At 38.9% G+C, this 27,699-nt stretch overlaps 2 protein-coding genes and 1 long non-coding RNA gene across 5 annotated transcripts in view; 1 reads left to right on the top strand and 2 right to left on the bottom strand.

The window, feature by feature from the left end:
- nadsyn1 (NAD synthetase 1) overlaps nucleotides 1-18,450 on the top strand; it is a 40,515-nt gene extending 22,065 nt beyond the window's left edge. For both annotated transcript variants that reach the window (XM_088412769.1, XM_088412768.1), the window contains 10 exons: nucleotides 648-772; nucleotides 853-901; nucleotides 1,019-1,121; nucleotides 1,295-1,463; nucleotides 5,264-5,399; nucleotides 5,517-5,623; nucleotides 6,736-6,867; nucleotides 10,401-10,470; nucleotides 11,898-12,026; nucleotides 18,137-18,450. In XM_088412769.1, the coding sequence (XP_088268895.1) occupies nucleotides 648-772; nucleotides 853-901; nucleotides 1,019-1,121; nucleotides 1,295-1,463; nucleotides 5,264-5,399; nucleotides 5,517-5,623; nucleotides 6,736-6,867; nucleotides 10,401-10,470; nucleotides 11,898-12,026; nucleotides 18,137-18,331 (1,215 nt within the window). In that variant the 3' untranslated portion in view covers nucleotides 18,332-18,450. The remainder of the gene's footprint in view (nucleotides 1-647; nucleotides 773-852; nucleotides 902-1,018; nucleotides 1,122-1,294; nucleotides 1,464-5,263; nucleotides 5,400-5,516; nucleotides 5,624-6,735; nucleotides 6,868-10,400; nucleotides 10,471-11,897; nucleotides 12,027-18,136) is intronic.
- Nucleotides 13,751-17,794, bottom strand: LOC148425161 (uncharacterized). Its single transcript, XR_015865434.1, has 2 exons — nucleotides 14,060-17,794; nucleotides 13,751-13,939 (listed from the first exon to the last, which is right to left on the bottom strand). It is a non-coding gene; the product is annotated as an uncharacterized LOC148425161 (long non-coding RNA).
- Nucleotides 18,451-23,458: 5,008 nt separating the features above from the next.
- tpcn2 (two pore segment channel 2) overlaps nucleotides 23,459-27,699 on the bottom strand; it is a 56,892-nt gene continuing 52,651 nt past the window's right edge. The window contains exons 25-28 of one of the 2 annotated variants that reach the window (XM_088412485.1): nucleotides 27,374-27,456; nucleotides 27,214-27,295; nucleotides 25,771-25,862; nucleotides 23,459-23,922 (exon numbers count right to left, since the gene is read on the bottom strand). In XM_088412485.1, coding sequence (XP_088268611.1) covers nucleotides 23,835-23,922; nucleotides 25,771-25,862; nucleotides 27,214-27,295; nucleotides 27,374-27,456 — 345 coding nt within the window. In that variant the 3' untranslated portion in view covers nucleotides 23,459-23,834. The remainder of the gene's footprint in view (nucleotides 23,923-25,770; nucleotides 25,863-27,213; nucleotides 27,296-27,373; nucleotides 27,457-27,699) is intronic. The other variant, XM_088412486.1, reaches the window with a different exon arrangement.

The following is a 27,699-nucleotide window of genomic DNA, read 5'->3' as shown; positions in this document are numbered from 1 at the left end:
CAATAAGTATGCCCACACCCAGCCGGGCATGGGTGCAGGCTTGGCCACCTGGCGCTCCCGGGCTGGCTTCAGAGGGGGGCCCCAGTGACTCGTGTCCAGGCAAGGGAAAACGCGATCCACCAAATTTGCTTATCATAGGGGTCTATGTGAGCTGTGCTTTATCTGGTCCCTCTCGTAGGACCTGTTTGTCATGGGTGACCCTAACGGGCATAAAGCCCCAGACAACTTAGCTCCTAGGATCACTGGGACCCACAAACCCCTTTACCACGGTCAGGTGACGGCTCATAGAGGGAATGTATATTTTAAAGCAACTTATAGATTTACTGTATATGACCATAGCCATTCTTATGGGATAGGGATCTGCTCGGGCCACAAATAGAAAAAAAAAATACATATAATTGATGCCCATGCAAATTGCATTGGAAAAAAAATAAGCAGAAAGCATATTTGATAGGATGAAGGTGCATGGTCAAGAATTCCATGTAAATTCTGCTCTGGTCTTATATATATATATATCTTCTGATTTGGGGGGGGGGGGGGTGTCGTGTGTTTTATATTTAACTTAATAGTTCAGTTAAAATTTGACACATTTAGTGGAAAACAACACTAACTTTCGAATAATATTGTAATGTGCTTCTCTGGTTCAGGGAAGTGAATCCAAACCATATTATAGGGTCAAAGTTGACTTTTCGCTATCCTGCAACGATGATATCTGCCTCCCCACCTACGAACAAATACCATGGCAATTGTATACACCAGAGGAAGAAATCAGGTGCACAATTTGTTTATACTTCCATGTGGCATGTGCAACTGTTTGGGGTAACTTCTTTATTTATTTCTGTATTGTTTCAGCCTTGGGCCCGCCTGTTGGCTGTGGGACTACCTCAGGAGGAGTGGACAGGTGAGACAGAATGCATACACAAATCATGTCACACATAATGACAGCTTCATTATTTTTTTTTCAATCAACAAAACAAATTCACTATTGCTTAACATTTGTTTTTACGCTACCTTTTAGGCAGGTTTTCTGTTACCTTTGAGTGGAGGTGTTGATAGCGCTTCTGTTGCGTGTATAGTCTACTCTATGTGTGAGCTGGTCTGCCAGACTGTAGCAAATGGAGGTAAGTAAATTTTCCTTCAATGCAACACATTGTTAATTGTGACTATTGTTCCTTCAGGAAATCATAATTCATTCAAACAAGCTATTAATTTGTATACATTAGCAGAAAGTATAGTTTGACCAAAAAAAATAACAATGTTTTCCTTTGATCTGTCCTTTTTTTTTTTTTTTTAGATAACCAGGTGCTGGAAGATGTTCGCAGATTAGTTGGGGATGAAAACTACATTCCTCAGCATCCAAGGGAATTTTGTGGTCATATCTTTACAACTTGCTACATGGGCAGTGAAAATTCATCAGCAGACACTAATAACCGTGCTAAAGATTTGGCCACTCAGATTGGGAGGTACAGTATATACCATCCGAATTTTTTGGGGGGTATGGTCACTTACACTATTTACAGTATTTACATGAAGCATGGGAGGAAAATAGTGTGGCTCACTTTCTGAAGAGGCAGAACATGCATGTCCTCTTATCCAAGTTATGACTATGTTCACACTACCCTGAAGTTACCCAATCACAATTATTTTTGCCCGTTTTAAGCGATAGTGTGAATGACACATTCAATTTTTTTCAAATGCAACCCAAACTACTTGGCTATGTGATCCTGAAACCAATCCATTTCTGATCTTTTGGAATGCCACTTCAGTCTGAATGTCACAATTCTGCTCTCACAAGAGTGACACCAGGTTGGAAAAAAACAAATCAACAATAATGAACATGGTGGAATTAACTCCATGGAAGGAGAGCGATCTTCCTTATCTGTTTCTCTCTCTCTCTCTCTCGCTCTCTCTCTCTCTCGTGAGGAGTTTTCATGTTCTCCCTGAGCCCGTGTGGGTTCTCTCCGGGCACTCAGGCTTCCTCCCACACCCCAAAAACATGAATGACAGGTGTAAATTGTCCTTAGGTGTGATTGGGTGCGTGAGTGGTTGTTTGTCTCTGTCTATCTTGAAATTGGTTGGCAACCAGTTCAAGGTTATTGCATCATTTTTTACCTTTCATATTTAAATAACACAATCAGAAATCCTTCTATTGTGAATTTTACACTTTTGCATTTTTTTTTTTTTTTTTACATAAGACATTACTCATACACTAGTTACAAGTAATACGGTTGTTCTTGCCGTACTTGGACATTTTTAAAAACTTTAAAAAGGGACTCCCTTTTTTAGAAAAAATCAGAAAACCTTTATACCCTACTCCACTCTGTCCTGCACTACTCTGCTGTACACCAAAGGACATTGCGTCTCCACCATCACACCCTAGGATCTCCCCTCACCTCGCTAGTCATGTCACGGTGACAGTAGCGTGCTTATTTCAATTTTAAAAAAACAATGCAGAGTGCGGAAGGATTATTGTATTTAGTGCTTGGACTGTGGCTCTTTTGGTATACTCTGGCAACCAGAAGACGATATTCACTTCAGGCCGATCAAAGGAAGGCTGTGGAAGCACAATCGTTTCTCTTTTTTTTTTTCCTTTCTTCATTGTTAGTCTTTAATGGTGGCAGTTTTCCCCGTCTAGTTTTCCATGTCGTGTATTTTAATCTGTAAAGTATATACCTCAGGTTTTGTAACTAGGCTTCTTTTTTGGGGGTAAGCACAATTCAACAGGTACCAGAAAAAGCAAGTAGGGTAGATTAGAGCAGGGTAGATTTCTCAGTGGAAACTGTGATTTTGTTAAGTAGAGTAGATCATGTTGGTGTGAGCGGGGCTTTAGTGTCATAGAGTCATGGCTTATATTGTTTTGATGGTATGATGTTTTTCGGTCATGTTTTTCAATGCTGTTTTAAACGTACCTTGTGATTATTGCACTAAAACTTGATTTGGGGGGGGGGGGGGGGGGGAAGCGCAAATTGTATCGATCGCCATATCTGTTAGAAAAACTGCAAATTGCAAAATGTTTTCCTAAACTCGTTCAGTTCTAGTAAACAAAGTCAAGTAAGTCTAAAGACCATTTGTTTGTTTTGGATCAACCTCTTGAGCTGAATCATCTCATTTTAGAGGGGTTCCCAATTAACAAAACACAAACTACAACAACAAAACAATACATCTCTGCCCACAGTTACCCACCCCTCCCTCATCCAAACATATACAGACACAATACTCCACATTATGTCAATATGACAGAGATGAATGCTTACAAGAGATAAGTAAGTCATAGAGGAAAAAAAATAAATGATGAGTGGACAATCAGTCACACACAGGCTGTAATATTCAGTTGTTACAATTAGTTAATATAAGTGAAAATAAATTACTTAAATAAGTAAAAGGAGTTCAGGGATCTAATGCATGAAAGTATTTGAAACTGCACACGTAGTTTTGCTCAACGATTCCTTTATTCCACCATTACTCAACACTCTCGCCTAAACAAACACCAAGTCTTGCAAGTACTTGCAATAACACACAGCACATAGGATATTAATAATAATAATAATAATAATGACAATCTCCCCCAACTGAGCAACAACATTGAACATCTCAAATAAAACAACTGCACTTCAATGTGCGCATACACCCTTCTCTAGGGCTCTTAGAAGCATGAGGGGTGAAGCGCCTTTTTTAGTGAAAAAATCAGTTAGTTGTAACTTTCCATCAGAACACACCTCTTTGATTTTATTTGCTTGCAGCTCTTTAATACTGCCGATTTCTAACCTGACTCTCTTTTCTGTGACTTATGTGGATTTTAGAGCATCAAACAGGGAATGATTGCCTATGACACAGATGAGGAAAAGAGTATCAAGGTCAGCGTTTCCAGTGGTAGTCTCAGTGTGTAGCCAAGAACAGTGCATTGTCAATACCAGCTGATGTGGCAAGCATTTCTCCTGCCAGTGTGCTCCTTACTACACACCTGATTTTTTTTTAGACTGCCAACACAGTCGAGAGACTCTTCCATTTTTTCCAATGAGAGCAATTAATGCACCTCCCTGTGTGCCTCCGTCTGGAAGATTACCCGGCGAAGTATCACTGAATACAGTCAAACTCAATTCATCACTTGCCTAAATACTGGAACTTAAACATCAGCATTTTCACATTCTGTTTGAAGAGTTTCACCTTCTGCCGTATTTAACGCTTGTTTTTGTTCCTCACTTCCATTAGGTTCAAGATATTGTAAATTGTACCAGTTTTTGTATTGCCCCTTGAGGTGTAATTATAATATCAAATCAATCAATCAAATTTTATTTATATAGCCCTAAATCACCGAAGTCTCAAAGGGCAGATGAAAAGAGGTCATACTGAAAAGATGTCTCTGTACAAGGTACACAACAGCATCCCCTGTCAAAGCTCCCAGAAGGGGAAGGAAAAACTCAAAAACCCCAATTTGGGGAAAATCAGAAACCTCCAGAAGGGACCACAGGTGGGAGGAGCCCCCTTCCAGGCCCACAGGTTGAAGTGGATGCTGCATGTACCAGACACAGAAACAACATAAATTACAGAAAACATATTGTGCTATATAGTGCAGTGATGTCTTGACAGCAGGCAAAGCCATTGGGCAGGAACCATCCCACATTCCAGCACATAAAGGCTGGCTATCTATCTATCTATCTATCTATCTATCTATCTATCTATCTATCTATCTATCTATCTATCTATCTATCTATCTATCTATCTATCTATCTATCTATCTATCTATCTATCTATCTATCTATCTACCTACCTACCTACCTACCTACCTACCTACCTACCTACCTACCTATCTATCTATCTATCTATCTATAAAAAGAGTGTTAAACGTTTGCCACTTTTGCCAACATTTAATGTTATATTATTTACTGCTCTTGGTGCAAGGGAATTTTATTTTGTCGACCTAAGTTGGAACATATTGGCAAATGTTGGTGAGCTTGAACACCCCATTATGAAGTCAAAAGACCCACTGAGTCGGGGGGCAGATCAGTTTTATTTCAAATATTTTGAACTTTAGTGCATTTCTCAAATAAAAGAACCTAAAATGTACCTAAACAACATGTGCCTTCAAAAATAGCCTATCCTCCTTATCTGTGCTTGAAATGGCTAATGTAAGTTAACAATTTGAAAAAAAAAAGGAATATTTTGACAGAGAAATCAATTATATGTTTGAAATGTTCGTTTTATACAATATGAAATTGTTATTCTTTCAGGCAGGTAATGATCTTTGTATTCTTCTTCTTTTCAGCACACATTTTAATGTTAATATAGACATGGCAGTAAAAGGCATTCTGGGTATATTCTCAATGCTTACTGGGAAATGGCCTCAGTTCCGTGCCAATGGAGGAAGCCATAGAGAAAATTTGGCACTGCAGAATGTGCAGGTTTGTCACTGATGGAACCTGATTTAAGTGTGCTACCAGCAGATACTCATTGTAACTCACTTCTTGTTTTTAATGGCCTTCACAAATAGTGTTTGTGCACATGCAATGTCTCCATAGGCAAGGGTGAGGATGGTCCTGGCTTACCTGCTAGCCCAATTAAGTCTGTGGAGTCGTGGAAAACCAGGTGGCTTACTGGTGCTTGGTTCAGCCAATGTAGACGAGAGGTAATGACTGCTGATGCTGCATAGACTTGTACATTTTATGATTTTTCCCTCCCCCAAGGAACGAGAAAACATGTTGCGTCCCCCCTCCCATATTGTAGTGACTTAAATGAAATCATTATCCATGGAAATTGTATCGGTACAGTATACCCAAAATTGTATAATTTTAACATTAATGAAAGAGCAAAACAAATACACTTTCAGCAAATGTTAACTTTACTTTTTACAGGGGTTTGTTACAGCTTCTTATTCTGAAACTGAAGGTTTACAGCTTATTCTGAAACTGAAAAAATAGCTTTGTATAATATTTGAACTGACATTTAAACTGATCTGGAACATTAACAGCAATATCATAAATAGTTTAACCTGAGGAAAAGGTTTTGACATTATATATCCAACATGGCGCCCCTCCGTGTTTGTCTGCTTTCGTCTTTCTTCTTTGCTGTGCGCTTTTTGCATTCCTTTCACCATGCAGTTGCCATGCGCTGCTAACATACAGCAGGCAGGCACTAAAGAACATTGCCAACACTTGTAGCTTTGAATTTAGTGGACTGACAAGTACCATCGGACTTATAACTCACTGTGCGGTCGCGTAAGCAACCCTGCCACCACAAAGGCCTCGGCACATTCACCTTGACTGAACCAGCAGACCCGAAAGGGGGCTTAGGAGGTGGCGTCAGAAGAGGGGCAAGAGAGGACGGCTCCGTGCTAAACTAAAAGTCCATGCAAGCCGACCGGCACTACCCAGGCTCTTTCTGGCAGATCTGCGGTTTCTGGAAGACAAGCTACTGAACTGAACTGACAGTCAGGATCACAACACAAAGGGAAATGAGAAAATGCTGTGCTCTAATTTTCACTGAAACCCGGCTTTGAAACAACATCACAGACTTAATTTGACAAGATATTCATAGTTTAGGAGTATTTGGTCACTTTTTGACCAAAAATCTTGAGAAAGAAAAGAAACGCTATCTTTTTACCCACTTCCCAATCATCTGAAAACCATGTGACTGGCCCCAATTTCTCATCACATGATCGGGACATCCCTATTGCTGGACAGTGTCTGAGCTAGATTTACTGGCCTACTTAAGTCTCCCCCTGACTACTTTTCTTCTTAGTCTGACAGGTTATTTTACAAAGTATGACTGCTCCAGTGCTGACATCAACCCAATTGGAGGGATTGGCAAAAATTACCTGAAGGGCTTTCTGCAGTACTGTGTGGAGCACTTCCAACTTACATCTCTCAGAAGGTGAGGTTTGCCGATATACGTATGGTCTCTAATTAATAAAGTTACGCTGGGTCGAGTTGGTAATAAATACAATATTGAAAGCACTCTCACACCAGATCAAGTCTTTAGGGAGCCATCTTTGTGGCCCTGTGCGCTGACCACCAGCATCTTTGTGACCTCATCACGTTGACCAATAGCAAACGAGTATTTTACGAGTCGAGACGCCGACCAATAGCAGAACAGCATTGAAGTGACGCGTTGCAGCGGAGGCAGTTTGACGCCAAGAGAACATAAGAACAATTATCTAAACACGCCTCAAGAGTGAGGCAAAACTACAAAACCCCAAACCCATAGGTCATGACACGTCATGCCATGTTGTTGATGTTAATCGTAAAGCGGGATAAATGCCTCAAAGAGGGGATGAAAAACCTTGGTATTCCACATCGTAACGTAAAAAAAATGTAAGTTGGGGACACAGTGTACACACACACACATATATATATATATATATATATATATACACACAGTGGGCCCCCGTGTTACGAACTTAATCCGTTCAGCGGCTACGCTCGTAACTCGAACTGCTCGTATGACGGGCAATCCAAACCTATGTTAATTAGTGAATGCGTGCTACACGTGCAAAAACCTTAGGTAAAAACATCACGACTTGATACACATATTAAAAATGAGTAACATAATCTACTGTACAGTTAAATTAAATAACAAATACAAAGGAAAAATGACATTTACATTTGGCGCGACGTGACTTGAGCTGGGTGGAGGCGGAGGGGAGCAGATACCAACCTGCAGAATTTATTTATTTATTTTCTTAAACGGGAACTTTTCTCAAACTAGAACATGTCACCGGCGATTTCCTTCTCTTTTATCCATAATAGAAGAAGCCTCTCCATTTTGTTGTCGATCGAGGTCCGTCCCCCGGAAAGGAAAGTCTTGCCCTTAGAAGATTGCCAAGCGGTTATGGCCATACTCACGAGCAAGGTTAACTATGTGTGCGCCTCCTTCGTATTTTTTTCATTATCTCCTGCTTCGTTTCTATTGTCATCATCCTCTTACTTCTTCCTTTACCGCCACTAGCAATTTTGGCAGTCACGTCTAACAGATAAAGTTTGCAAAGTCTTCACAACACACCGACCAGCTGTGCCATCAAGCTAGATCCATGTTTTTCAACTGCTGTGTGCTGCGGCATCGTGCCGCGGCACATCAGCACAGTTTTGTCAGTTGTGCACATATTGTCAGTTGTGCCGCGGGAAATTATCTACCCGGTCCGCTGTCTAAATTTACGGCAATGACTGTGCCGCGGACAGCACGGGTTAGGGTTTAAACGGCTTTAAATGTGACGCAGTGATCAAAAGGTTGGGAAACACTGAGCTAGATGAAGGCCTTTGGCCAAGCATATCGGCATTTCTGTGATTGACGTGACGCCGGCCAATAGTATATCTGCATCTCCGTGAGTGAGACTGGGACTGTGACCTTAATCGACCAATGGCATATCGGCATCTCCATGACTGACACCGTGACTGTGACATTGTAAGAGCAATAGCGTTCAGCATGACCGTGATAAGCGTGAACAATTCATTTCGTTGATGCAGCAAAGCGAAAATAATAGTGCGAACACATTTACCGGCGGCATGTTGGATTGTTCCTAAGACAAAAGGTTTGTGCGTAAGTTGGGGACAAAAAAACGCCGCGGTCAACGCTCGTAAGTCGAAAAGTTCGTAAGAGGGGGAGTTCGTAAACCGGGGGCCCACTGTATATATATATATATATATATATATATATATATATATTATATATATATATATATATATATATATATATATATATATATATATATATATATATATATATACAGTGGGCCCCCGGTTTACGAACTATATATATATATATATATATATATATATATATATATATAACACTGGTTTAGAGGATTATAGAGTACATTTACATTATATATGTTTATATATGTTATATATATATATATATATATATATATATATATATATATATATATATATACATATATATATATATATATACATATATACATATATATACATATATATATACATATATATATATATATATATACATATATACATATATATACATATATATATACATATATATATATATATATATACATATATATATATATATATATATATATATATATATATATATATATATATATATATATATATATATACATATACACACACGAAACATATTCTCACAATGATTATGATAATGGAAGCGGACGGAATCAGTTGGGTGTTAGCAGGCAGAGGAGTTGCTTACAGCAGCTTTTGTTAGCCAAGATTGTACCGCAATATTTTCATTAAAAGGAGCAAGTAGACCGAACCAATGTCTGAATCTATCCGGTTTCACAAACTGGGGCATTAAGATGAGATTTATTCAGTGTTAAAAATTCTTCAAGCGCTCCAGTTTGCAAGCAGTCTGCAAGCATTTTTTTTTCCTTTTTAAAAAGTTTTTGTAATTTGATTTCGCTCATATTGAACTACTGGTAAAGAAATGAAATTATGTTTTAATATTAAAATGTGATTTGTAATTTAGTGTACAATCTTGTTAAAGCTTGCCTTCAGTTGGTGGACTTCATATAACTTTGTGGAAAAATAATTTAATATTATTAATTATTTTAAGTTATGGCAGTATAATGATTCAGATAATGATTCAGTATAATGAGTCCGTTGATTTTTTTTTTTTTTTTGGTTAATGCTTTAACAATATTTTTTAATTTCAGTATCATTTAAAAGCATCGTCGAAGGGTTAGTCTTAATGACTTTATTTACCTTATATTTTTTACTTGGCTCTGGGATTTCATTAACCAATGTGTTACCAACATGGATATAATAATCTTAATGCTTCATTTTTTTAGAGCCATTGTTTATAATATACATTATTATTTTCTATGTTTTTTGTACATTACTTCTGCTTGGCTCTAATGGGACTTGGTAATATCAATGAAGGGGTGGCCAATGATTTGGTGATATAAATTTTGGGTCATATTGCCCAGTCTTATTTGGGTTAATAGAATAGCATTTGAGTATTGGAAAAGTATTGGAGTATTTAGAGTATGGTCAGTAGAAGTTTCAGTTTTATAGTCCTTTAATGTTTTATGGAATTTTTAGAATTTTGTTGCAATCTGTTCTGTTAGAGAACAGTCTGGTTATGTAAAAGTGAAGATTCTTATTCATTCACACTGGAGTGAACAAGATGAAAACCAGACCTAAACACACAAAAGAAACAGTTCTCTGTTCAACGTGCTTATCAGTCAGCAGAGTGGAGTAAATTTACAACCAGAAGGGAGGCAAAAACCATAAAAAGGAAAAGGGAAAATAAGTGTATTGAAATAGCTAACCTTGTCAGGGTCAGCTTACCCAAGCTGCACAAATATTTCTCATGTATGGTTTAGTTAAATTGTCTTTGTTAAAACAATGCCAGGTGGTAGGTGAACAACAAAATCTTATACTTACAGGCTAAATGCTAATTTTCCACCACAAATATCATTACAGCATCCTGGCTGCTCCACCTACAGCTGAACTGGAGCCTCTGACTGACGGACAGGTATCGCAGACAGATGAGGTATGAAATTAGAAATTGTTGTCAATAATAAAACATATCTACCTTTCTCTCAATGTTTTAACCATTATATGATGTCTATAAGTCTACAAGTTGTGCTTTTTCTGATACAAAAATAAATGATTGGCAATGATATGTTTAGAGCAGTGGTTCTTAACCTTGTTGGAGGCGCCGAACCCCACCAGTTTCATATGCTCATTCACCAAACCCTTCTTTAGTATAAAATAAAATATGACTTTTTTTTTTTTAACTGGTGCACAAAATGAATTGTGCATTAACATCACCTTGTTTAAATAACAAAACCAACACAGTGCATGGTAGGAAATCTCAGAGCAGGACGCTTTCAATGACTGTGTACACTAACTGCAGACTAGACTGAGGGGTGGACCTCTGCGGCAGAGGCTCCACGAACCCCTGCGACCGACTCACCGAACCCCTAGGGTTCGATCGAACCCAGGTTAAGAAACACTGGTTTAGAGGATTATAGAGTACATATACATTATATATTTGTTGTTGTACAATCCACTTTGTTTATATTTCATCTTTGTTTTTACCCATTCTCCGTCTAAAAGGTTAGAACCACTGATTTTTCGACAGGGCTCGCTTAAGTTGGCAGCAAGGAGATTCATGCAGATTCTGATTAGGATTTAATCAATAAATTCAGTGATTATTCAGTTTTAAAAGATTGTTACATTACTAATTACTTAATTTTAACTGACTAAATGACATGATTTTGTAAATTGAATAAGCAACTTTGTTTTTAAAAGGCAACATATTTCTTGTTTGCTAAATTGTACCTTTAAGATATTTAGGGACTAATATATTTAATACAGCCAGCGGGCTGCTCTTTAGTCTGTATACTGTTTCCCGCAGCTAACAAGCTAGCACAGCCAACTGGCTAACAGGTCACTGCCGCTGACTCGCCCCATCAGTCTTTAAGTGGTGATAAAGCATTTCTCTCAATGTGCCATGGAACGGCGAAATGTTATGAACGAATTGGGGAAACTAATTTTTGGGCTCATGGATCCCTGGTGTTTGACAATATTAGCGATGTATTTGCAATAATTTTTAATGGACTAGGAGGTGTTTTGGAAGTTGTTACTTATTTACGGATTTGTCCAAAACAAATGAACAAGATTGTAAATGCAAGCTAATATCATTCTTGATCAAAAAGTACATTAAACCAAGCTTGAAAGTGAAAAATAGACCATCCTGACCAAAGCCACTCCTCAAGTATAAATTCTTGTAGTATAATATGATTGAATAGATGTTGAAAAGGATTAGCAAGTCATTGCATTTCGCTTTTAAACAATGTATCATTTTCTTTTTTTTTTCTCCAATTACTACCTGCGTGTATGTAATAGGAAGAGTTTGATAAGCAGCTGGGCAAACTTATCAGGGGGCTTTTTCTGTCCTTTCATCCATCACAGGCTGACATGGGGATGACTTATTCTGAGTTATCAGTAATTGGACGACTTAGAAAGATCTCTAAATGTGGACCTTTCAGTATGTTCTGTAAACTCATTCATATGTGGAAGGATGTGCTGTCACCCAAAGAGGTAAGTGACATTTAAGGCACTCAAGTGTAGCTTTTATATGAGCACAAACACAAACAGCAACAACAAACAAACACACACACACACATATATATATATATATATATATATATATATACAGTCAGCCCCCGGCTTACGAGCATCCTGATTTGCGAACAATTCGCCTTACGAGCGTGGATTAGGGAGATTTTTGTCCTCCGCTTACGAGCAAACCTCTCGTCTTGCGAGCATTCCGACAAACCAGACATTGAGTATGTACAAATATTCTCGCCTAACTGCGTCAACTAATTCAGCAGTTGCGTCATCTAGTATCATTAACAGATACTTATGGCGGTAACGTGAACGCTATTGGTCTTACAATCTCACACTGACTGTCTCACTCACGGTGTCTAAATATATTACCATTTAAGTGTAGTGTTTGTACAGCTAAAGGGAAAAACAGCTGACATGAAATTAAATGTGCCGATTGCAGGACAAAGAATTGTCATTGGTTTAAATGTGTGTTTTTTTTAATTAATTGTCAATACATTCCAACCGTTTAAAAAAAAGTGCGAATAATTATCAGTCAGTCAAGGAGACGCCAATATGCTATTGGTCGATTAAGGTCACCCGGTCTCACTCACGGAGATGCTATTGGCCGGCGTCACAAGTCAATCACAGAAATGCCGATATGCTATTGGCCGAACGCCTTTATCTAGCTTGATGGGACAGGATGGAAGGAAGTAGACAAAATGAGTGAAAAACGGAATGTTTTGAAGACTTTGCAAACTTTATCTGTTAGACATAGCTTCTAAAATTACTAGCAGCGGTAAAGGAAGAAATAAGAGGATGATGTTTTAGTATCTCCGTGATTTGCACCATGACTGAAAGAGTTACTGTAACACTGTAAGACCAATAGCCTACATGCGTTGCCGTATTAACTCAAGAGGTTAATAACTGCTCCCTGTTACGGCTGGTATTACAGTGCCATATAAAGGTTACTTGACAAAACCGCATGTCATGTTTGTCGGCGACCTCCCGACATGCTTTGGGACAGTGCCATTCTTGCAATACTGTGAGATGTAACCAACGGTGAGCTGACTCTCGAACAAGCCATAAGTGTGGTGCCAAGTAAATACAACACACACAACTTCCCCTCCGCCTCCACCCAACTCAATACACGTCGGGAAAAACAGCTGACATGAAATTAAGTGTGCCGATTGCAGGACAAAAAATCGTAATAGGTTTAAATGTGTTTTAATCAATAAGATGTCAATACATTCCAACCGTTTAAAAAAAAAGTGCGAATAATTATCAGTCAGTCAAGGAGACGCCAATATGCTATTGGTCGATTAAGGTCACCCGGTCTCACTCACGGAGATGCTATTGGCCGGCGTCACACGTCAATCACAGAAGTGCCGATATGCTATTGGCCGAACGCCTTTATCTAGCTTGATGGCACAGCTGGTTGGGATGGAAGGAAGTAGAGAAAACCCTGACTGAAAAAGTTACTTTGACACTGTAAGACCAATAGCATATCTGATTTACCGTATTGACTTCGAGCATTCATCTCTGCTCATCTCTGCTGATCTCAGCACAAGTCACGTCTTTCCAAAGGTAAAAGTCATTTTTCCTTTGTATTTGTTATTTAATGCACCTGTACAGTGAAGGAATCTAGAAAAAGCCTCTTGCCTTAAACTAGTTCCTAGCGTGTTCGTTTTTGTTGAAAGATCGCCCATACCACAACATAGTGAAACAATCGATTTAATCCAGACAGAGTGGGAAAGTACACGAGGCCTCGGGCCAGTCCTGCCGCGGGTCCGAGCAGAAAATGGCAACGTTTCACATTCAACATTCAGTTCTTATACCCTTCCGGGTCATCTAGTCCCACTGTGGATTGCAAGTGTGTGTGTATGTGCGTGCCCGTGCGTGCGTGCCTGTCGGTGTGTGTGTGTGTGTGTGCGTGCACGTGCGTGCGTGCCTGTCGGTGTGTGTGTGTGTGCGTGCACGTGCGTGCGTGCCTGTCGGTGTGTGTGTGTGTGCGTGCACGTGCGTGCCTGTCGGTGTGTGTGTGTGCGTGCACGTGCGTGCGTGTCTGTCGGTGTGTGCGTGTGTGCGTGCGTGAGGGTCCGTTTGAGTGGGGATCAAAAGTCTTTGTCCTTTGAAGCGGGAGGAAGTCTGACCACCATAAACCCTGGCTGGTATCTTCTCTTGAAGATCACACCTGGCCTTTAGTTCCTGGTAGACTGTTGTCTCGGGGGATGCCCTTTGTTCTTGTTGGAGGTGCCGACTCGTCTTCACTCCCCCAGGGCCAGGATCGTATCTGCTTTATACTGACATTCCATTGTCTCAATCTTTATTAGAAAACACAGTTCAATGTACATACTATTTTATTGATAAATTGAATTTGAAAAATATGAATTTCCTTCAACAGTAGATTATGTCACTTAATATTAATATATGTATACAGCGTGATGATTTTACCTAAGGCTTCTGCGCGCGTTGCACGCATTCACAAATTAACATGGGTCTGGATTGCCCGCTATACGAGCAATTCGAGATACGAGCGTAGCCGCTGAACGGATTAAGTTCGTAACCCGGGGGCCCACTGTATATATATATATATATATATATATATATGAAACTACTCTGAACTACGCGAGCTCAAACCAATCATGATGCACCTTGATAGTGTTGCAAAATAAAATTGATTTTCATAAATATAAATCCTCAAAAAGTAAACATTCGAATTAATCGATAAAATCGATTTATCGCCCAGCCCTAATTACAATACATGCTATTCTAAACAAGAAATGAACATATAATGAAAATCAATTAATACAGTGAACCCTCGCTGGGGTTAATTTCCAAAAATAACGCGCAAAGTGAAATCCGTGAAGTAGTTAGTTTCATTTTAGTTTTTTTATTATTTTACAATGCAATACTGAACTGTAGAATAAAAGCAAAAATCAAAACCTGTTTTACACTCCCAGCTGTGCCTCTTCATCCTGACTCCGCTCCGCTTTAGTGTGTGTTTCTACTGAAGGCGCAGGAGTCTTTCTCTGAGAGAAGAAGAACATTGTTATGGGTAGTTGTTGGCACTCTTTCCTTTTCCGAGCAAGAAGATTTTTATTAACGGATATGCCCGGACATCGAATTAAAGTGAAGCCTCTTAAATCATAACAATACACTTGACATTTTCAATTTATTACTAATCTAGGTAAAATGTTTTCCAAAACTGCAATTTTTCGTTGCACTCTATGTAGGCACACAGACGCGAGAGTTTGCTCTCGGCACGCCTACGAGTCACGTGATCGGCTCCCAGAAACCAAGCTGTCAATCAATGTTCTTACTAGCACGTTCGTAACGTGTGCGTGTGTGCTGAGCTGAGCGCACACGGGCGGTTACAGGAGAGACACAGGAGATGCGAAAGCAAGCTTTTGGATCCTCTTGTCTTCTGTAATAAATTGACAAGTGAAAAACCAATACAGTACAGCGTCAATATTTTATTTCTAGACAACAGTAAAGCCCCTGAGCCCATCAGGATTCAGAACACAGTGCACTGTAAAAAATATCTACAATGTAAAAAATCCGTAAAGCAGCGAAGCCGTGAAAGATGAACCGCGATATAGTGAGGGATCACTGTATATGATTTCCTTCACATTTCCCATGGTCCATGGTCACTTGCGCAGCTACTCTAACCTCAACAGCATCCATGATTGTCTGTTTTGGATGGTTATAGGTAGCATGTAATTGTGAGGCTGTGTGCGTAAAATGTGCCTCTGTGAAATTAGTCAATGTGTTTACGTTATGATTTAAATAATTGAGCAACTCGGTGTGTTTGTACATAGTCACCAGGAATAGAGCACCAATTATGGGCAAATGCGAACCTGCTGCATTTGTTTCGTCAATCAAATTGTCTTTGCCAGGAATGCTCCTAGGCATGCCAATCGCATCAAAATAGACAAAAGTTTGTCTGGTGATTGGGGCTGACGGTTTGTCAGTTTTGCGTTTGGACCTATGGGTAGAGGTCTCAACAGTGAAATAAATGTAACGTTTATCACTGTTCCCGTGATGTTCGTCAGGAGCTGAAGGTTGCCCAAGACGCTGGTAGGCAACGGCTGTCGGTGAGAGGTAGGCGTTGCAGATCGACCGGACACAAAGGTGTCGCCCAGCACCAAGCAGAATGCTGCTCAGAGGAGTGCTGGCTACCACAAAAACCCTTTCTTCACTTTGGTCTTTTGTTGGTGCACCGCCCATGCACTTGGGGGTGCTGATCCTCGCTTCGAGAGATCGGCGTCGCTAGTCGCTGGCCGGTCATTGTGCTTATGCACTTACTTCCCTTGTGTCAAAAAGTCTTTTCAAGTGAACTGGAATAGAACATCCACTAGGTGGCTGGTCAGGGGTTAAGTCTGGTCGTCTGTATGGTACTCCATACACTATTTCAAATGGTGATAAAGTACAATAGAAATGCAATCTGGTCACTGTCTCTTTAGCTCTTTCATTGTTATGAGTATGGCCTTGACTGTCCCATTTGTTCTTTCAACAAGACTTTCTGACATTCAACAGTTCTCAACTTTTCTTTTTACAAAATGCAATCCATTGTCACTTCTAATTACTCTTGGAATGCCAAATGTCGGTATGATTCGATCACACAATGCTTTGACAACTGTTTTTACATCACAATGCGCTGTTGGGAATAATTTAACTCACTTTAAGAAGGCATCTATTATGACAAAGGAATATTGCTTTCCTAATGCCCATTTAATTCAATGTAATCCATATGTATCGTATGAAATGGTTCGAGTGGTTCTGGAAATTTGCCTCCATGTGGTTGCAAACAAACATCACATTTCCCCCCAAAAATTTGAGTATAATATGATCCCATATTCAAATGAACATCCATATTCATGTGAAACTTAACATACATATTTCCTTCTATTGACACATGGCGAAGCTCCTGTGTCAACTTTGCTGCTCATTCAAATCAAAACTTTAGTAACCATGGTTTTCCATGTGCCAATCAATTATTTCTCCATCATCTTGTTGTGCTCCTTTATTTAGCCAATATTGTTGCTCCAGTTTGGGAGCTGATTTTTTTTCCCTTGATTTCAACATGGTCTGTGTGTCTTGCTCATCATGTGGTGTGTCAACGCAGCTGTCTTGTGCTATGGCAACTGTGGGCACACCTGCGTATGTCTGCTTCTTTGGCTGCTTTGTTTGCCTAATCGGTTTCCTGCTGTAATTGGGTCGCTTCCTTTCCTATTATGGTTTTGAAGCTGCGGTTAGCCCAAAGTTGACAAAACACATGCACTAAGCCCCAGCCATACTGGCTGTCTGTCCTTATTGTAACATCCTTGCTTTCAAATATTTAACATGGTTTGATCAAGGTGGACAATTCAGCTGCTTGTGCTGAAGATGTCGATTTTCATGTTTTCACATATGTAGTGACTACATATCCCACCCAGTTGCGGCCATCTTCCCCTTTGCTACCTGAACGGTCAACAAAAACAACTTCTCCAGTCATTAGAGGGGTGTGTTGGTCAGGTCTTGGTTTTGTGGAAATTTAGACGTGGCTTCCACAGTTGTGTGGGGTGCCGTCTACAGGTGTGGGCAAAAGTGTTGCTGGGTTTAATGCTCCACATATAACAATTACAATGTGTCGCCATATAAATTAATCTATTTTACTGTAAAATCTAATACAATCATGCTAATCTGTTCAAACAATTGTTACAAAATAAGGCGCCACTCTTCTACATTTTTCATTTATTTTTTTAAGGTGCCAAGCTTTCCTCCGCTTTTATGTACCATATTTCCCGCACTATAAGGCGCACCTAAAAGCCTTAATTTTTTAAAAAGCTGATGGTGCGCCTTATAATCAGGTGCGCCTTATATATGGATCAATATTGAGATTGGGATTCGTAGATGGGGAATGAACTGATTACTCTAGAAAATATGGTAGCATAATGATCATGTATTATTTGCACAAATTTGTTTCAATTGTTTTTGTCAGTAGTTAAAATGTAACAATATCAAACACAGCCATTCATGTCTCAAGCATTTCAGTTTGTATGATGCACTCATAAGGAACTTTGTGCATTTAGGAATGATTGCATGTTCATATTTTTTTTTAGGTCGCACAGAAGGTTAAGCACTTCTTCAGACTTTATTCAACAAATCGCCATAAGATGACAACAGTGACTCCATCCTACCATGCTGAGAGCTACAGCCCTGATGACAACCGCTTTGATCTTCGCCCTTTTCTCTACAACACACGCTGGAATTGGCAGTTTCAATGCATTGACAGTCAGCTAGTAAACACAATGTAATGCAGCTGGCCCGATTTTCTGTAACACGAGATTATCAAGAGATTATTCTGTTTCTTTTCATCAGCTATAACAGATCGCAGAAAAAATGTAAAAAAAATAAAATAAATCAATTGGGTTAATTTCTAAGAACTCCATGTCAAAACTTCAGTGTTGATGTTGCACTTTGCAGTTAGTAGTTGTTAGTTGCTAACTTGCTACTGTAGGCTAAAAATATAGTACAGTATGTTTATATTCTAATGGCAGGTAAGCGGCTATATGGTAGTTTATTGGTTCTAAAACTGTTATTTTGTTGTTCTTCGGATACTACCAGATAATACTCCATAATACCATATGATACCTAAGGATACGTGCACCGCTGAGCCAAAATAAAAGCTGAGTTCAACCTGAAGACTGATGTGCCCGCATACCACAGCCCCCAGGTGGTGGTTAATATACTGTAAATCAAATAACCAGCTCGAGGGTCGAATCCCCGACAATTAGCATGCCACAACTTGCGTGTCACTAAGGCTGTATGTCTTTAAACTTTATCATGTCAGATAAAGAAAGTTGTAGTTGTAGGCGGAAGCGTCAATCAAGACTAGTTCTGGTGGCGACCTAAAATGAACTATTACATTACTCTCACCAACATAACTGGAAATATGAATTTGCCATTCTAAATGTAGCTCATTACGCCTAAAAACCGTACAATTCATTTGATCTGTATAGTTATGCATTGTTTATGCTTTAGAAAAAAACAAACTATTTGTGCATTCCACAATTTAAATGTTAATATTCAAGTTCAGTCAACTAGGTTAGTAACATTTTTCAAAAACAGTTTCAGTGGGGCTAACATTAGCAGCTAGGCTAAATCATTGTTACTGTGTTTAACGTAGTGTTTAACATGAGTTTTTGTATACAGCACCTTTGCGCTAAAAATGCATTGGAATGTCTTGCGTTACTCGGATTTGTAAGGAATACAATATTACAATTTTTTTGTGCATAATATATTACACTACTGCGTTACAGCAAAAAGTAATGCATTACAGCAATTACATTACTTGTCAAGTGTTTTAGCTTCTTCCCTGTGCTTGTCCCACACTTGAAGGGTAGTACCAAAAGCTGAGCGTCAAACTGGGTTCCACTCAATGACCAGACTCTTGTTTTTCCTTTTTTGTTTTGATTTTTCTTCAATCCTTGTGTTATGTTGGTTGGTAAAGGAGTGTCACAGGTGAGCCATAGCCATAGCCGTAGCCACACGCATGGCCATAGGCATAGGCTTTGCCATAGGTAGAAAACCTTAAAGACAAACAAAAGCCATTAACTCTTTCCATATTCCTTTTAAAAGCAGGTACATACTGCATTACATACTAAATAATCAAAATACTCAGTACACGTTTGACATTAAACTACAGTTTTACCTTAAAGTTAAGACTAACTACTTTTAAATGAATTGATGTCTAAGTATAAAGTATAAAACCTTCTTACCATAGAAGCCATAAAACATTTTAGCAAGCTACTAACTATAATACACATGCCTAATGATTTAACGCCCTGTTACTGTTGCTCAGTAATTGTTGGAGTATATTCCTGTAGGGCCAGAATTTTTACAGCAGAAAAGGTATATGTAATGCCTTTTGGGGTCACAACAGACCTATCACTTCAGTCGCCTAAGAGGCTAAAAAAAAAAAAAAAAAAAAAACGAGCTGGGGGAGTTAGTTACAGCACCAGTGGAATGAGCGGTCAGCTTGCAAGTGCTCGCCATACTAACAGCAGCAGCAAAATAAAGAGGATCAGAGGTGATTGTGATTGAAACCAGAAGAGGCAGCCCTGGATCTTCATGGGATTCTGCCATTCGAAGAACGCCTGGACGGAGGAGCACGACGTTATCGGTTATGGGACTAGTGAAACCGGTTTCTGCAAGAGTTAGTGCGCACAAGCAGACACTGGCTCAGATAGCCCTGATATGGGAGCAAATCATTTTGACGGCGTGATGTCGTCGTCCTCCAGAGCAGGCGGGGAAAAAGAGAACTGTCTTCCCCTACCGACAACGGCCCGCAGGTCGGAGAGTGGTCGTCGGTTGGTACAAGTTCATCCTCGTCAGCAGGAAATTGCGGGCTATTCGGAATGGAGGACTAAAAGTGTCATTAAAGAAAAATTTCATGTTTCATTATTAAATAGAAGTCATTCACTAATTGAATATATAATTTAGTGAATTATTGAATTGATGACATTTAATTAATGAAACGTATTTAATCAATGACACTGTTGGACCTAACACCTGATTGGTTCCCCTGCTCTTCAAACCAAGGCGGATTCTAACACCTGATTGTTTACCCTGCTCTCTAAGCCTGCCGTTTTATTTTATTGTGTTGCTTAGTGCAATACATTAAAAAATGTACTCACAAAAATGTACAAGCTTTTTTTAAGCTTGTAACGCAGTGGAATAATCCAATGTTGGAAAAGTCGATAAGACAATATAGAAGGTATGATGACTGTCATAGTTCTCCAGCTCAGCCACCTCGTTTTCAGCCTCACCACACCTGCTCAGCCCTTCTGCCAATCAGCCCTGAACACCAACACCTGCTACCATTCACCCACCCAGTATAAAACCCGGTCTCTTCCCTTCACAACCCGCCAGATTGTCTCCATGCGTCACACTGATCTTTCCCGCATTCTGGTCTGTCCGTTTGCCTATGGATAGACCCTGCCTGCCCTTTGACTAGCCGATAGCTTGCCTATTTTGGCTTTTTGTGCCTCGACCTTGCCCGTGTTAGACTACCCGCTAGCCTGCCGACCCTCTTGAAAGCCCATCTGAGCACCCGTCCGGTCTGTTCCCCATCACCTGATTACCTTCCACCCTCCGGCCCCGCTGGTCCCCAGAACGCCTTTCCCCAGCGGCTCAAACCCGTCACCCCCGCCCCCGCAAGTATCCTTCTGCCAATAAACATTCAGTCACTGGACTCACCTGTCTGTGCCTGCTCTTGGGTCTTCCATCTTGCAGCCGTGACGAATGACAGAGACCACACAGCACACTGGCAGATGTGAATCGCGCCTCACTTTCCTTCATCGCCAATGATAGACGCTGCATTTGGTAGCCATGTTTCCAGAATGTTTTGTTCATTCAGTTGTGCAGATCAATAGGGCTGACCCCAAGACACTGTAGTCTGATGGTCAATGTGCTAATCTTCTACTGTTAAATATCGTATTTACTCCTACTACTACTTATGTAACCTTGAGTTAACCTCACAAACTCCATCTGGTTTTTATACATTGACATCAGTGTTAGACCGAGGTTATTTCGACCTGACTAGTCACATAGGCTGCATGTTGCTGGCCCGCAGGTCCTGCTCATCGCTGGCTTTGAGCTCTTGCTTGTCACTGGCCTGCCTGCTGCTTGCTACTCCAGGGTGGCAAAACTTTGATGGGTGAAGAAACAGTAGTGGGAGCTCAGAGGCTGCTGGATTTCAGTTATTCCTCTTTTAAAACGGTTAATGCGGACTCTTACCATGCTGTGAATTTGTAAAGTAAGATTTGCCCCATTACGGACATTGTACGTACACAAAGTGTATGAAATGTGTTTAAAAAAAAAAAAAACCTTGCCTACCTTTCTTTTCCGTGCCCAGTGATCTCTTAACGGTAGTACAAAGGCTGAACTATTTCTTCATTAACTATCACGATATAGAAAATGAATGGATGGATGGATGGATGAATCACAAACACACAATTAAAGTTAGCACTCTTCTTGAATACACGCAACACAGTGTTCTTTTCCACACTCAAAAACGTCTCTGCCACTCACGCATTTCATAAATAATGCATCTAAAAATAAACTATCCAGAGTACATAATAAAAATAACTATTGTAATTAAAAAAAATAATAAAATATGCTGCAGCTACTATTAAGAGAAGTGTTTTGATTTATTTTACTAACAACATTGAAAGAGCTGAACATGGCCGTCATGTTTTAGGAACTGAAATACATACTGTACACAATTTTGCTCAACATTAATTGTACAAGCCTATAGTAAAAAGCAATGTTTAGAATTAAGTATTTGATTCTTTGCTATTATGCTTTTTAAATATGATTAGAATGAATAATCGCTTTCAAACAGTTGAGCAATGCATTATGAGATGCCTTTCTATGGACAAGGATGTGACACATTCAAGTAACCAATGAGCACATTGCAAAGTGACACTCTGACGCTTAGCCAGGAAATGTTAGACGTTTTAAAATGACCTGAGAAAAGGCATTATCTAACAAATTCAACTCAGCAAAGCCTTGCTGTATGTGACAGAGTGTTTAATGTAGTGCTGTGCTGTACAGCAGTGGTCACCAACCACCGGTACCGGTACCAGTCCGTCGATCAACTGGTACCCGGCCACATGGGCTGCACCCGAAATAATGTTTTGGAAATGATTTAGTTTAACAGTTAATTTGTTTGTGCTTGATCTATTTTTTTTGGCGCCGCTTCTGGCCGCTGTTGACATTACATACATAGTGTGGAAAGAAAAATCTGATGAAAATGATTAAAGCTTCAATGTTTTCAGTTTTTTTAGTTGAAGTTCGTGGAAATAAAGCTACTGTTTACAGCCATTTTTAAAAAATATGATAAATCAAAGTTTCAATGTTTTCCGTTTATTTTTTAATCAAAGTTCAAGTGGATTTAAAATTATTGACAGACATTATTTTCTGTCATTTTTCTGACATCTACTGAACATCGCATGTTTTGAAAGGTAAGATAAAATATTATATTTAATATGGCGTTTATTTCAAGCTTGGAAGAAATTAGGCAATTTACATGTAATATGTGATACACTATAAGAATGATTCAGAATACATACTGCACTCCGGAATGGATTAAATTCATATCTAGAGGTTCCACTGTATTAGCGCTAAAGGTATTCAAATCAAGGGTGCCCAAATTTATGGACTTGCCTACTTTTGTTTAAGTAATAAACTTTCTGTAAATCCTATGAACTTCTTTTCACTTCTCAAATATCACTGTGTTTATCTGAAAAATGATCAATTTTACTGAAATTGATGATCCGAATCACTGTATGTGCATGCTTGCCCATGACTCTAACCAAAATAAGCTTTACAGATATGGATAGATGAAACCTGAATTAAAAAAAGAACAAAAGCATGACTGTTGTTAAAATACATTCATATTTCAACAAATAAACAACAAAATACCACCCATTCAGAACAGCAAAATATACCATGATGTCCACATCCCACCATTCCTGCAAAAACTAAAAGTAATAACACCACAACAAATAATAATTTTGGACATGGGGTAAACTTGACTGTCTTGTCTGTATCCATTTAGTCTTTTTTTTTTTTTTTAGCTAAGCAGGAAAAGAAAACTGAGATTTTCACAAAACCTTGTGGATTATGGTGCACATTAGGAATTTGTTTCTACTGGCATGTAATAAGAATGTTCATAAAGAATTGCTACACAGCAATTTACAATAAAAGAGCTTTACATCTACTTTCACAACAGGTATAGAGTGTGTTTGCGTATCATGTGCATCCCCAGTTTAAGTTAAGATGGCGGTGCTGTTGTAGCTGACAAACCAATTCTTCTTCTGTTGGCTCCTTGACTTGCTCTCTAGAGATAGAGATTTGATACATAATGTTTTGAGTCATCTTGAAACCTTTATAAACAATCTTTATTGTCCTATTTTCCGCACTATAAGGTGCACCAGATTATAAGGCGCATCATCAATGAATGGCCAGTTTCTAAAAAAAAAAAAAAAAAAAAAAAAAAAATCATATATAAGGCGCACCGGATTATAAGGCACACATAGAGTTGAAACCATAGTACTGGCTGGGGTTGCATTATGCATTCACTAGATAGAATTGCGTTATGCAGCCACTAGATGGTGCTTTACTAAAGGGAATGTATTAAAAACTATCAGCAAAGTCATCAAACTTTATTAACCGAATATAAACTTTATTCATACAATATAAGCGTTGTATGGATATTATACTAAGAATTATTTTGTTATGCATTTTTGGTAATTGCTATTTACCTACTAAACAGGAGCCGCAGAGCGCAGTATCGATCCAGATCAAATCAAGCCACGCACTCGTGAATGCGGCGCCGCAATCCTTTTAATTTTCCCCTTGGCATGCATTATATATTTTTGACCAGCTATTTCGTTATGGAAGACAAATAAGTTACGAATATTCGAAAGTCGGGGAAATTTAAACGACAAACATGCAACGGCATGAGTGAGGAGCCAAGTGCAGGTGAAGGCCTGGCGCCGCTGTCTTTTTAGTTTTTTACTCCACATGCATTAAATATTTTCAATCAGCTATTTCTGTGGAGCACAAATAAGTTACGAATAAACGAAAGTCAGGGACATTCAAACGAGAAACATGCAACGGTATGAGTGAGGAGCCAAGCGCGGGTGAAGGCGTAGCACTCCCCTCTTCTTAATTTTTTCCTCAGCATGCATTATATTTTTTTAACCCGCTATTTTGATATGGAGCACAAAGAAGTTAGCAATAAACGAAAGTCAGGGAAACTTAAACGACACACATGCAGTGTAGCGCTGCCGTCTTTTTCATTTTTTCCTCGGCATGCTTGATATAGTTTAACCCACTATTTCGTTATGGAAGACAAATAAGTTATGAATAATCGAAAGTCAGGGAAATTTAAACGACAAACATGCAACGGTATGAGTGAGGAGCCAAGCGCGGGTGAAGGCATGGCATTGCCGTCTTTTTAATTTTTTCCTTGGCATGCATGATGTATTTTTACCCGCTTTTTCATTATGTAGCACAAATAATTTACAAACAAACGAAAGTCAGGGAAATTTAAACGAGAAACATGCAACGGTATGAGTGAGGAGCCGAGCACGGGTGAAGGCGTGGCGCCGCCATCTTTTTAATTTTTTCCTCGGCATGCATGATATGTTTTAACCCACTATTTCATTATGTAGCACAAAGAAGTTACAAATAAACGAAAGTCAGGGAAATTTAAAAGAGAAACAGGCAACGGTATGAGTAAGGAGCCAAGCGCGGGTGACGGCGTGGTTCTGCCGTCTTTTTCATTTTTTCCTGGGCATGCATTATATATTTTTGACCCGCTATTACAATATGGAGCACAAAGAAGTTACGAATAAATGAAAGTCAGGGAAATTCAAACAACAAACATGAATGTGGGGCCACACATACTTATGTCCTCAAAAGAAAAAAAGAAAAAAATCAGGTTGGGCCTGCAAATCAAGTTAATTAATCGCGCTGGGCCATGTCGGCTTTAATACCCTCGGGCCAGATCAGTTTGAACTGGATTTTTTAGGCATAAACTATAGTTTATGCAGTCGGCACATGATGTGATCCATATAAGGTGCACCGTCATCTTTTTAAAAAAAAAAAATCTGGCTTTTGGGTGCGCCTTATAGTGGCGGATAATACGGTAATTGGAATGAACAGCATAATCTCTACCTACTTGAACATAAGTTGAACAGATGTTTCATATCTGATCCTCTCCACATCAGTAACAGAGCAGCTGTGACTGCGATCCCACTTATAGGTGAAGTTCTGTTTGAGAATAAAGAGCAAATATTTCAGGCATGGAAAATTTTAAATATCGGCTATGAATTAGGAACAGTATAATGCATTGTGTTTGGCAAATAATTGTTTTAGCAAAAGTCTCTTCTCAGTACACACTAAAATGCATTAGTTAAGCATTAGTAAATATTGGATTCATCATTTGGAAAGTATGTTCCTGACATGAATTATCATTAATATTTATAAATGGTTGCACATTTTATTATAATTGAGACAATATATGCTTAGTGATTGTATTTTCACACTTATCATATCATGGATTCAGGATTTCTTTGTTACAGCTTGTGACCATTCCTGATGGAAATGTTGGCTCTTTAAAGGGATGGATATAGATAGTGTGTAAGATTTAGGACGCTTTTCATTACAAACAGCAGGTTCAGGTGCTGCATTCACCATTGTCCATAGCTATAACAAACATGGCCGCCTCCAGAGAAGTGCCACCCCGCATGTGATATAATTTCATGATAACTAGACCAATGAGTATTTTTAAAACATACTGTTGGCTGTTAAGAACACATTAATTTGCAAGTTTTTGAAATTTACAATCATTTAATTTATTCTTTTTTAATGAAAATCTTACACATTGTCCGTTTAAAGGGAACCTAGAACTAAAAAGAGCCATTCAAAAGACTGCTTCTCATAGATTTTTAGTTCATTTCAAATCATTGCGGCGGATATTAGAATCATGCTCCTCACCCGGCAGGCAAGTTGGTGAGGGTTGGGTTTAAATGAACCTTTGTGATTCAATTACTTTGACAGAAAGACTTGGTCTTTGATGACTGTGACAATGTTGTTCATTACTTGTTGGCATGCGAAGATTTGGACAGCAACGTGTGTTTCTTTGTTCGCCACATTGGTAACCTGGACATTACAATGTTTCAGCAAATGGTTGATGAGGCGTCTTCATCTGCCATTCGAGACTATTCTGTATGTTTGGTATTCTTCCAAAGTGGACCTGGTCTGTGGATGCATGCATGCATATGACAGGATATCCCACCATGATGACGTGGACTTATTAACATGACTTCACATTGTAGCATACTTGCAAGTTGCGAGAATTTAGCATGTTATGAACTCAATCTTCTTTAAACACATAAGAATTGTACACTATGCTGAAAAGATCATTTTTTAAAAATTAGAACAGTTTTCAAAGAAGTCAAATATTTCAAGTATCACAGCTACCAGGTGAAAGTCACATTTAATCTTTCACACATTTTAGCGATTCGTAAAGGTGGAATTTTAAGATTGACCACCAATAACAAATTTTATCTTTGACAAACTGTTCAAATATTTTAAAAAGAAGTGCTTTAAGTGTACTAACCTCGAGTATGAGTGCCACGAACAAGTTAACCCACATGACAGAGGATGTGAACCACCAACACACAAAGTAGATTTTGGACCACCTGAAAAGCATTCAACTTTATTTTCTTGGCATCTTAGTCGATTGTTACTGTGCATTAACTGCATCATTTTGTCCTCACTCAGTGGTGTATCTGGTGTATGCATCCATGAAGGCCTGCCAGTTGTTGATGATCATAACATTATACAGTAAAATGATGGCCGCCTGAAAGACAGAGAAGGACGATATTATATATATATATATATATATATATATATATATATATATATATATATATATATATATATATATATATATATATATATATGATTATTTTTTTTTGGGGGGGGGGGCTTCTTTGGCTACCATTGCAATACTGCTTCCGTTCGTGAGGAAATCTGTGTCACAAACATGGATTTTAAAGTTGACTTACCCTTCTCGGTCGAAATATAAATCATATACAAGGTA

Source organism: Hippichthys cyanospilos, chromosome 4, assembly GCF_059441005.1.
Source record: "Hippichthys cyanospilos isolate Australia breed blue-spotted pipefish chromosome 4, RoL_Hcya_1.0, whole genome shotgun sequence".
In the NCBI taxonomy this organism is placed as follows: Eukaryota; Metazoa; Chordata; class Actinopteri; order Syngnathiformes; family Syngnathidae; genus Hippichthys; species Hippichthys cyanospilos.
The sequence above is the reverse complement of the archived record's forward strand: the minus strand, read 5'-3'. Positions and strand labels throughout refer to the sequence as shown.